This window comes from Zootoca vivipara, chromosome Z, assembly GCF_963506605.1.
Source record: "Zootoca vivipara chromosome Z, rZooViv1.1, whole genome shotgun sequence".
Lineage (NCBI taxonomy): Eukaryota > Metazoa > Chordata > Lepidosauria > Squamata > Lacertidae > Zootoca > Zootoca vivipara.
This window is the reverse complement of record NC_083294.1, coordinates 1,703,411-1,715,403: the sequence shown is the minus strand read 5'-3', so window position 1 is coordinate 1,715,403 and position 11,993 is coordinate 1,703,411. Positions and strand designations below refer to the sequence as shown.

Here is an 11,993-nt window from a genome sequence, read left to right as displayed (position 1 = left end):
CTATGGGGATAAGTTATTCCCAGTATCATAATCATAACCAACCCACTCATACCCACTTTAGTTTTCTTTCCAAGTAAAGCATGCGTGAAATAACCTTAAGCCCTACTAAGTGCAATGAGAGAAACTGACACCCGCCCCCCCCAACACACACACAGTGGGCGCTGCATCTGGGAGTGAAGGGCTCAGGGCTGCAATCCCCCCCTCCCCACGCACTTTCATGGGAGCATGCCCCATAGAATTCGGTGCAACTTCCTTCTTGGTGCCCCTGTATTAGGGGCAACTAGCCTAGACAGGCTCAAGTGAGAGGAGTATTCCCCTTAAAATGATTCTCACAGCCTGATTTCCCTCAAGATTGAAGACATTTTCAGTCGTGTTTTCTTCTCCCCCTTTTTTACCGCTTTTAAAAAATATCTCTTGCTGCCGAATGTCATTTTCTTTTTCTGCATTATATTTGCAGATCCCTTTCTGTATTTTTTTTTAAAAAAATTTAGTTTGTTAACTTGTGAACCACGCAGAGGACTTTTGTCGTTAGGGGGCATATGAATGAATAATGGAGAGAAATAACAAACAAACAAACAAATAAACAAATGATGGGAAGAACCACGTTGAGAAATAGGTGAGCGATAAACTAAATGTGTTACCTTACTGCGCAGCGCATGCGATGCGATGCAATGCGATTAAAAAAAAATCAGTGTGGGGGTCGGGTTGCCCACGTGCAATTCAGGCTGGAGCCTCAAAAATCTTGCAAATCTGGCAGGGGGGGGCCCTGTCTCTTTAAATCCCCCTTTGTTTTATTTTTAAACTCCGTGACCCTCCCGCGTCTCTTTTTCTTTCCCAGGGAGCGAAGATGGCAGCAGCTTGCGGCAGCGGCAGCTTGAAGGGCTTGGGCCAGCTTGCGCGAAGGGGTCTCCTGGTCTCCCTGGGGGCCGGGGGCCGGGCCCGTTGCATCGCCTCCTCCGGTGCAGGCAGCTGTGGGCGAGGCTGGCCCGGGACAGGGAGACCCCTTCTGCTGGGGGCAGCCTTTGCCCTTGGGGGCGCCTTTGGCGCTTACCGGACCCTCCAGAGCCGCTTCCAAGGCCAGCAGCATCTCGCCGAGCAAGAGGCAGCCAAGGTGAGGCGGGGAGGGAAGCAAAACGGGGCTCTCCTCCAGGGAAGGTTGCATATGCCCGTTTCTGCCGGCGCCTCTTTAGTTGCGGCTCCTGAATGGCAGGGGGTTGGACTAGATGACCCTTGGGGAACCCACCCCCTTACGACTCCGCAGTTTTGTGAAGCTCCCTTCCAGCTGGTAACAAAGGAAGAAAGGAAGCTGGCTTGGAGTGGTCTGCTCTGACAGGCAATGCGTTTGGCACCAGCTTGGCCGCAGGTGCCAAAAAAGTGCAGTGCAGTGCAATGTATAATATGTAGTGCTTTTTTCCTGGGGGTACACAGACTCCTAAACATTTTGTGAATCTTTGTATTTTTGTCCACCTACTGTATTTATTTCCCCCGATTTGAACTATAAAATGGTGATTTTCTTGAGTCAAAAAGAGAGTAACCCTAAACATTATTTTTAAAGGAAAAAAGCACTGATAATATGTACCAAAAGCCTCTTGCTTCTCTGGGCGGAGGACAGAAAGAGAGGCAAGGGAGGGTGTGTAGAAGCTTCTACTTTATATGGGTGAAATTTACATTCATTGGTCCACCCACTTTTGCCTACAGCTCTGCCTGCAACTGGCATATGGCCCTTAGAAAGTTGCCCATATGGGATTGTGGTCCTTGGGCTGTGAAAGGTCCCACATCCCTGGTCCACAGTGGCCGGCAGCAATGGCTCTGTTTCAGAGCAGGAGACATTCCCAGGCTGGAATTGCCACTGTGGATTGAGCCTGGGTCATATAGCCCAGTCTAAGGTGGGTCATAGGAGCAGAACGACCACCATACAGTTATATGTGGAGAAAGGTGTTTGGGCTAAATAAGGGTCTGCAAAGGTTGCTAATTGCTAACCCAACCTATTGACGGTCTTTAGCTGGTGAGTTTGGAACTTCTGCAGCCTTGCAGACTGATTTCAGGTGGGTAGCAACAGCAGCATCACTGATACCATTCTAATAAATGTATAAATAAATTATTTTAAAAAATATTTCTGTGCTGCCATTTAAAGGTTGTTTACAAAGGAGGGGGGACCATTTGAAATAGTGAATGCCCCATTCCAATAAAGCAGAGCCATTGAAAACAGCAGTTTAAAACTTATTACCTGTTTCTGCGTTGTCATGAAAATCAATTTCAAAAATTTCAAAAAAAGAACTCTTGCCATCCAGCAACACTCTTGCCTTATAAGCAGTTGGCCTGGGAGGTGCTGCCAGGAAACCCCCCACCTCAGTAGAGACCCAAAGCAAGGGTACTCAGGGTAGACTGGCCGTGAGGGCTCCATTCAGCTGTTGTAATAAGCAGCTTTTTGTAGCCTTATTCTTCTGCCTGTGACAAACACTGCTTTTTGGGGGAGATATTTCTTTAGCCAGATTAGTGATGCCCTTGACGGGTGATCTCTGCCTGTTCAGCTCCCAGGGGACAACCTGCAGTTGACCCTCTACCAATACAAGACCTGCCCCTTCTGCAGCAAGGTCCGAGCTTTCCTGGATTATCATGGGCTGCCTTACGAAGTCGTGGAGGTGAATCCAGTCATGCGGCGGGAGATTAAGTTCTCTGCTTACAGGAAGGTGCCCATTCTCCTTGCCAGCGCTGGAAGCACACTGGTGAGTTTCAGGTTTGGCAATTTAAGCTCCTTGGTTTATTTTACCTGGTGTGGCCTGTCGCAGGGAATGCAGAGAAGGGCCTACTTTATATATTATATATTTCATGATCAAGTGGGGTCTTTAACCCTGGTCTCCTAAGTCCCAGTCCAGCATGCTAACCAATATCCCCCCTCCCCCCGCATGATCTTTCGCTTTGGAAGTCTGGTGACAACTTCATTCACCTTTAAAAACAATAAATTGGTCAGGTGCCAGTGAACAAAACTGACTTGTTTTATTTGGAGCATGTTAGCGCCAGGTGGCGCTGTGGGTTAAACCACAGAGCCTAGGGCTTGCTGATCAGAAGGTCAGCGGTTCAAATCCCTGAGACGGGGTGAGCTCCCGTTGCTCGGTCCCAGCTCCTGCCCACCTAGAGGTTCGAAAGCACGTCAAAGTGCAAGTAGATAAATAGGGGAAGGTAAACGGCGTTTCCGTGCGCTGCTCTGGTTTGCCAGAAGCGGCTTTGTCATGCTGGCCACATGACCCGGAAGCTGTACGCCGGCCCCCTCGGCCTATAGAGCGCCACAACCCCAGAGTCGGTCATGACTGGACCTAATGGTCAGGGGTCCCTTTACCTTTAAGCTTTCATTAATTTTATTGCATCTACCTGATTTTATCATGGTGTCTACCAAAGCAATGTAATGCATTCAAATACAGGATCAAAACCCTAAAGCAGAGCTTTCCAAACTTTTCATGTTGATGACACATTTTTAGACATGCATCATTTCGCAGTAATTCCATTTCACTAGCAAACTGGAGATTCAATTAACCTCTTTCCATCCCCGGGAGGAGCGCAGGGAGCGTTCACATGATACATCTATAAACTGCAGCCAACACACTAACATGTTGTGGCACACAGTTTGGAAAGCTCTGCCCTGAAGACAAAACCTCTTGTAGGTTTGGTATCTACATGGATGGATCAAGTTTTTGTGTAACACTGTGCTTTGTCTCTGCCCCCCCCCCCCCAGCAATTGAATGACTCTTCCGTGATCATCAGTGCATTTAAAACCTACCTCATTTCCAGGTAAGGGATTTAAAAAAAAAAAAAAGATTTTGAGCTTATTACAAATAAAAACATCCTTATGTGTCTACAGATTATTTTTTAATCCCTTTATGATGATGCAGTTTTAGGACTTGCCACAAATTTAGGACTTGCCCCAAACGCAAACTTATCTGAAATGTGTTTCCCCACCCCCACCCCAAATATGGGACCTAATCTTCTAGGGTAAAATAAGCTCCGGGAACAAAGGAATAGCAAACGGCCAGGCACTTTTTACTTGACTTGGTTCCGTTTTGTACACTGCTAAAACGATCGTGGAGCTAGGACCCCCCCCCCCCCGCCATCCCAGAAGAACCCTCAGATACACACCTTTAACTAATAATGAGGAATGGTTTTGCTGATATGATAAACACTAGCTTCAGATAAATCTTGTTGTACTCAGGGGGCGGGGGAGAGGAGGGAGTACTTTTATGTATGTTGCGCTTGAAAAGTGAAAAATAAAGGTGTGCTATTTTTTTTAAAAAGCCACAATTAATTATTAGCTTCACCAGTGAATTGATTTGAGGCTGGATCCTGATTGGGTGTTCCCCAGGTTGGGGTTTTGTGTGTGTGCAGCGCTTGAAACTAACAGATTACATTATCCATTTATGAAGCTCATGGTTTTTTGTTTGTTTCTTAGAATTCTTAAGCAATGCCGGGTACTTTCAGCTAGTCTGCTATATATTTTGGAGGGTTCGCAATCTGTTCACTGTACAGACACCATTTTGAACCAATATGGCAGACGGAACCTTTCAAAACAGCATTGATTGATTCTCTTGTTGTTTCTTCAAGTTTTTGAGCAAACTAGGCACTTTCTGTTGGTGCCCAGAAATGTCTGGTCAGAGTTACTCTAACTTAGCCATTGTCTTACTTCAGGAGATGTTCTTATTCAACCCCTCTCCTTCTGTCACTGCCTGGTCATGGGATGGGGAGGATGGAATATAAACTGCGTGATTGTTTTTTGACTTCTGCTTTTATTTTCCTAGAAAGAGTTTGGACGAGATCATGTCATACTACCCTGCTATGAAAGCCACCAATGACCGGGGCAAGGAGGTGGTTGAGTATGGCAACAAATACTGGCTTATGCTGGATGAAAAGGAGACTCTGAATGTTTATCCTGCCAAGGAAGCAAGAGTGTAGGTATTAACACAGAGACCCTTCCTTGGACAGCAGTCTTGACCCTGCTGCCCCCCGGCTGCTATTGTATAAGGAAAAACAGTCATCTGTGTGTTCAGAAAAAGCATGGGAGTTCCCGCCCAAATTATCACTTCAGAATGTGACTGGGGATGGCTTGATTGCATGCTACCCTGTCCCAAAAATCAGCTTATTAGAGGAAAAGGTTATACTAGGATCCTTCAAAATGACTTTTCAGCTGGCTTCCAACTGATGTGGGAAATTCTTGGCACAGATGAGCAATTGTGCTGGGAGGTAAGGATTCCCAGGACCCCTGAGGTATCCTGGATCCAAGTTGTTCTGGACTTTGTAAATCAATACAAGAACCTTGAATCTGACTTGGTAGCAAATGGGCAGCTGGATTAGCTGTTTTAACACTGGTATTGCACATTCTCAACTAGAGGCTCCCATCAGCAATCTGGCTGCAGCATTCTGCACCAGCTGGAGCTTCTGAAAGAGACCCAAGAGCACTGGAAGCATTTACTGTCTATTCCTGCGTATAAGACTACTTTTTAACCCAGGGAAATCTTCTCAAAAGTCGGGGGTCTTCTGATACGCCGGGTCGTATGTCTTATACGGCGAATATATCCCAAACTCTATATTTTAACTGGAAAAGTTGGGGGTTGTCTTATATGCCCAGTCGTCCTATACGCCGGAATATACGGTACTGTGTAAAACAGTAAGAGGGTGAAAATTTGAATAAAATATATATTCTGGTGAACTCAGTAATGTAAAACATTATGTGTATTTTCTTGTACTTTGTTGCCATAGTGCACAATAAACATGCTCTAATTTTCTCTAAACAAATTATTTTGTCTTTTGGAAACAGACTCCCCCCACCCCACCCCCAAAGTCTTGTGCTGATCTTATTCTTTATTCCATAAAACGTGTGTACTACTTGATTGTAAGAAAAAACCATCTCAGAGTGGTCCAGGGTAATAGTTTAGTTTTAAGGGACTTTACAACCTGGTGGCACCATTTATCTCCCCACCCGGCTTTATCCAGCTCTTTGTCATCAATCCCATGCGCAAAAAATGTCTCAGCTTTTCCTGTCTTATTTGCAGGGAGGAAATGAAATGGAGGCAGTGGGCGGACGATTGGCTTGTGCACCTCATCTCACCCAATGTTTACCGCACGGCTGGTGAAGCCCTGGCATCTTTCGACTACATTGTGCACGAGGGCAAGTTTGGCACAGTCGAAGGCTTCTTTGCCAAATATGTTGGGGCTGCTGCGATGTTCTTCATCAGCAAAAGGCTAAAGGCCAGGTTGGTGCTTCCGAAGTTTTAAAGCTCAAGGGTAACACCTTCATTTTATCTTTCTCTTCTTGACTTCAAGGACAGCCAGGCTGCTGTCGGTTGTTGGGGTTCACCAGGGGCGGACCATCCCATGTTGCCCCATGGAGAAGCCAAGTAGCAATGTAGTATGCAGGAACACCCTGGCTCTTGCCGAACTTGGGGAGATGGGTGCCAAGGCGTTCTGTAAAGCATAACCGCTCAGCTTCTCCAACCGGGGGTGGGGGCGGAAATGAGTGTCACATGCCAGAACACTCCCCTCTTGCCGCCGCCAGGGGAAGGAGTGGGGCAGGCAGAGCTCTTCCTCTTGTACTTTTGCCACTGGGGTTCCATGACATGGTTCCCTTTTATGTCTGCTTGTGTTTGACCAAGTTATTAACCTTTATGTCCGGCACATATTTAAACAGCAAGGGGCCTTAGGGGGTCTTCCTGAAGTCACTGAGATGATGATTCAGCATGATGTATAGCAATCCTCCAGCTTTATTTTGCTGAGTAATATGGGAACACATTTATATGCTAACTTATTTATTTACTTGACAGATTTTGTATCTCACCTTTTTGCCAAGACACCCAAACTGCTTTACAAATTTGAAACACTAAAAAAAAGGAGTGGGTCCTCTCGTCGGTCTGTTTGGTTCTTATGTTAGTGGTCTTAAAATTACACCCGATTGCCTCTGCTTGAATTTATGTTCTTGGCAGGACCTGATGGCTGATCTGTCTTCAGGATCAGCAGTCCCTCTTCAGTTTGCTTAGGAAAGTTCAGTTGCTGTCCCACCTAGATCATCATAAAAGGATCCTAGATTGAATCATATTCTAGAGTATAGACCCATTGCAATCAATGCTCTGGTCTAACCAAAGTCCATTTATTTCAGTGAATCCACTTTGACAGCCCTTTTTCTGCTTCCCTCTTTAAGATTCAGAATCCTTACAATGACACTCTGATATTGTCATAATGGGAACATTTGGGTAGTAGCTCTATTAAATGTGATGGACATTACTAACTCTGGTAAAGAACATAAGAATAGCCTGATGCATTAGGCCAATGGCCCATCAAGTCCAGCACCCTGTTCTCACAGTGGCCAACGTCATGTCCACGGGAAACCCGGACAAGAGCACTCCCCTTCCCCACAACTGGCAACATTCATTAGAGTGGGTCTACTCTGAGTAGAACTTAGTTGCCCATAACGCATTATTATGAATTGAATTCCAAGGTGTTTTTTTCCCCCCGCAATTCGTTTTGGGACTTCCTTTGCCTGCGGGAAGATTTGACTAAATCTAATTAATTAACTAAACTGATAGTATGTCTCTGTTTTTAGAGTTGTTGCTTTTTATCCCTAGAGGGCAGACTTGGAATCTTAACAAAAAAAAAGTTTGCTGTTTTGCAAGCAGTGTCTAAAGTTGGAGAAATGTGAACGAAGGAAATTCATCAGTTGTGGAAGCTTTAAACTAAGCCATCCTCACCCCACCCCAATTCTCTCTCTGCAGGCACCACCTGCAGGATAATGTCAGGGAAGACTTGTACAAAGCAGCGGACGACTGGGTGAAAGCTGTCGGCAAGCACAGGATGTTCATGGGTGGATCCCAGCCAAACCTTGCAGATTTGGTAAGGACCTGGCAAGTGGCCATTGGAAATCATCACCATTCTGGGGAGGAATGGTGGCAGGCCAGTCATTGACTTCTGACACTCCCATTAGCAGAGATAATTATGCAGTGATTAAATAATGATGATGATGATGATAAAAAATTATTTATACCCCACCCTCCCCAGCCAAGACCAGGCTCAGGGTGGCTAACACCAAAAACAAAACAATTGATTAAGATACAACTTAAAAACAAGATTAAATACAACATTAAAATTAAAATGCAGCCTCATATGGAACAGAAAAGGGAAAGTTGGGGAGGGGATTAAGTCAGTTCCAGGCCAAAGGCCAGGAGGAACAACTCTGTCTTACAGTCCCTGAGGAAAGAAATCAGGTCCCACAGGGCCCTGTCTCAGGAGACAGAGCGTTCCACCAGGTCAGAGCCAGTGTTGAAAAGGCCCTGGTTCTAGTTGAGGCTAATCTGACTTCCTTTGGGGAAGGCATAAATCTTGATTGCCAGAACTCCCTTATGAGATAAGTGGGGACAGGGATTAACCCCTCATGCTCAGAAGATGACATTCATCACACTGGGAACAAATAAGTTTTCAGTGGGGGAGTGGAAAGTGGGGGAGTAGCGATATTGTCCAGTGACACTGATTGTTGTGTCACCCCATCCCCCGGTGGTGAAAGAAATTTAGTGAGACCTGCCGGTATATCAGTCAAAAAGTCACGGTTCCATATCATACAACAGGTATTGCAGTGTGAAAACAGGATGGAAGTAATTGTAATCCGGAAAACTAATACAGTGTTCTGCACCTGCCAGCTGGGGGGAGGGCAAGGCACTGGGGGGGGGGGCCTAAAGCTTGTAAGGAGGGAGCTGGGCCCCTCAATATTGGGTGGTAACTTTGCATGCCACTTCAGCACGCCACATATTCAGCACTGTTAAAACAGGGAAGTTGCTCTCCTTAACTTGAGTTCCATTAATCATGTTGCAGGCATGTTATGAAGTAATGTGAGTAATTGACCTATGTGCTGTGAAGGAGGCAAAAGAGGGAGCTTGAGTATTTCCACCACAGGTCTCTAGGGCTTTGAAGCACCCTTGTATGAGGGTACCCCAATAATTATGGGGTGTCCAAAATAGGGAATAGGTTGCTGGGGTCCTCAGTCTGATCCAGCAATGCTCTTCTTACTCTTTTATGCCCTGAGTCTTTGTCCAGTACCTCCTTCTGAAGGTCTTCTTAGTTATGAGATGCTGGGAATTGAAAATGGAAGCTTCTGCAACACATGTGTTTTCTCACTTGTAGCTGATGTTCTTCTCACCCGTTTTCTTCTCTGTACTGTCTGCACAGGCGGTTTATGGAGTTTTGCGCGTCATGGAAGGCCTGGAAGCTTTTGATGACATGATGACCCACACCATGATCCAACCTTGGTACCGTCGTATGGAGGCAGCCATTGGGCAGTCTAGAGTTGCCATTTGATGTCACACAGTACTCCAGATGCTAAAGACAACCCTTACATTGTCCAGCTCATAAAGCAAAGCAGGATTTTTTTACAGCCAAAAAGGGTGTGTGGAATAAGTGCCCACCACCAAAGCGGTATTGGAGAAAGCAGTGAAACATGGCACATGGAGTTTTTTTTAAGGAAGAATTAAGGGTATCTTACTTTCTGAGTGAATTTTGATTGTAAGGCCCTTACTAGGCCCTTCTGCTTTGGGATTTGACTTTGTTTTTCCAAGTGTCTAAAACAACCTTGTCTGCCTGCAAAATATTTGCTTGGTCCTGGAGCAGGTGGAAGAAGTGAGTGTTTTGCTAGGGGTTCATTCTGCTGGTGGGAAAGAGTGTGCTCGTTTGCAGGACACTAAGTCCTTCTGTTGTTCAGAGTGAATAGCCACACTCTAATTGCTTTTCTCTGTGCCCTGCATAGCATGTGGGACCTTCTCCATGACCAGACAGTTGACCCAGAGCGGGTAACACAAACAAATAAAGAACAATTATGAAATAGTGTGCAATATTTATCCGAAGCAGGTGCAGGGATAATGACATTCTAAGAAAGAATGACAACAGAAGAGCATTACACTCCTGCTACCCATCAAAGGGATCTGTCAGGATTTCCAAATGAAAGGCAGTTCCTTTTTAAATAATGTGTGGTTTGTAAAATGTGACGATGGCACACATCTGTGATGTTCTGCCACATAAAAGATTGTCTCATGTGGCATGTTAATGTTGGAGAAGGGTTGTAAAGTGTGAAGCAGCTCTCGCACTTAGGAGGAGCACATGCAAGTTCTGTTCTTAAACCTGTTCAACAGACACGGCTCACTTTGCAAAGCCTGGGCAAAGGGTTTCAGTTACTTACAGTAGTTCTTTAGAGGGAGAGGGGGAAGAAAGGGGGGTACAAGTAACAGCTCAATTTAAAACTGGATTAAGTTTGTAGACTAGAGTTTCTTCAATGTAATTTGGCCTTTATTCGAGTCGGAGGCATACCTTAGGGTCCCTTGCACCCTTGGCAAGGAGCTGTCTTGGCACCTCCCCCCAGGAAAAAAAACACTTTACTGCAATAGCCACATGACAAATTCCTATATTTTTATGAGACCCAAGTACTCAAAACATCTAGAAGAAGGGTGAATCAAGGAGGAAGGGCAAAAGGTGTGAGAGCACACGCATGTACACCATACACTCCATAGTCTGATGGGTGATTTTTGCACCTGCAGCCCTGGTCAGGGCTGGTTTCATCAACCCTTGGGTACACCTCTGATTCCAGTGGGACTAAATTATTTGATGTGAATAATTGAGTTTAGGCTGCAGTCGTTTGCATGCCTATGGTTGTGGTCAGTTACGTTCTACTCAGAGAAGACCCATTGAAATTAACCTACATTAGTCATAGAATTATAGAACTGGAAGGGCCCTGAGGGTCATTGAGTCCAACCCTCTGCAATGCAGTCCTGTTCATTCATTTCAGTGGGTCTACTCTGATTAGAACTGAGTTGGATACAACCTATAGTATATGGGAGCAAGCACCACCGTGTGCAGTAGGGCTTACTTTCAAACAAATGCACACACAAGGTTGTGCTGCTGTTGGCACATGCTCTGCTTTTTCAGCCTGATCCCAAATCATTTTGGGATTGCAACCCTGGATACGTACTCTGGTGTAGCTTCGCTGCAAAATTCAGATATGCAAACTCTGCCTTGGATAAAAGTATTGGTGTCAGTTGGGCTACTTGGAAATAAAGGGCTTATTTTGGCGGTAGAGGTTTCAGTGTCCTTATTAACCAGCTTCTAGAACATGAAGCTAGCACATCTGATTACATTTCTAGACCAAAATGTTCCTGCTGAAGTTAATGGGCTGGTTCCTTTGTAAGTGGATAGAGAACTTGCCCCTAAAATGTAACCTGCATTTATTCTTCCAAACCTTTTTTATCTGGTTCGATGCAGGTATCTTCTGGAGTTAGTCTTGCATCCTTTCTCATCTCTTCAAAGCATTCTTACTCCAGTCCAAAACACACAGGCTGTATCTGCACATAACGCTATGCCAAAAAGTGTGGCTTGTTTGACAGTACATGCTGCCTGAGCAACTCCCACTTTGCTCCTCTTTGCCACCAGTGCCAAAACAAAACACAAACTGGTTGGCTTAGTGTGATATCCCAATTGGGGATCATTGTATGTTTCATACTGAAACAAACCACCATCATTAGCCAGCTTGAAGCCATGGTTTGTTGTTAGCTTTGCAATCAAGATTTGTTAGGGCAAAACAAACTATGACCCCCGGTTCAGACATTTTTTTTCTATTTGTTTGTTTGCTTGTTAAATTTATATATCACCCTTTATCCGAAGATCTCAGGGCGGTTCACAGAATAAAATACAAGATAAAACACAGTAAATAATTAAACCAAAGCAACAAAACAATACCCGCCCTCCCACAGATACATTTAAAAGGCTGTAGGCCAAAGGCCTGGTTGAAGAGGAGCGTGTTCACCTGGCGCCTAAAAATACATAATGAAGGTGCCAGGCAAACCTTCCTGGACAGAACATTCCACAAACAGGGAGCCACTATAGAAAAGGTCCATTCTCGTGTTGCCACCCTTCAGACCTTACGTGGAGGAGACACATGAATTATGAACACAAAATCCAGGATGGCTTATATGGCGAGAGGC

General features: G+C 45.2%; 1 protein-coding gene across 1 annotated transcript; it reads left to right on the top strand.

Moving 5' to 3' along the window:
- The first annotated feature begins 256 nt into the window (after positions 1-256).
- On the top strand, positions 257-11,084 carry PTGES2 (prostaglandin E synthase 2). The gene is made up of 8 exons (XM_035113482.2): positions 257-616; positions 839-1,111; positions 2,532-2,726; positions 3,731-3,786; positions 4,788-4,937; positions 6,039-6,239; positions 7,752-7,869; positions 9,196-11,084. Exons 2-8 carry the CDS (start codon positions 848-850, stop codon positions 9,322-9,324), a joined length of 1,113 nt encoding a protein of 370 aa, XP_034969373.1. The 5' UTR covers positions 257-616; positions 839-847; the 3' UTR covers positions 9,325-11,084.
- The last annotated feature ends 909 nt before the right edge of the window (positions 11,085-11,993 follow it).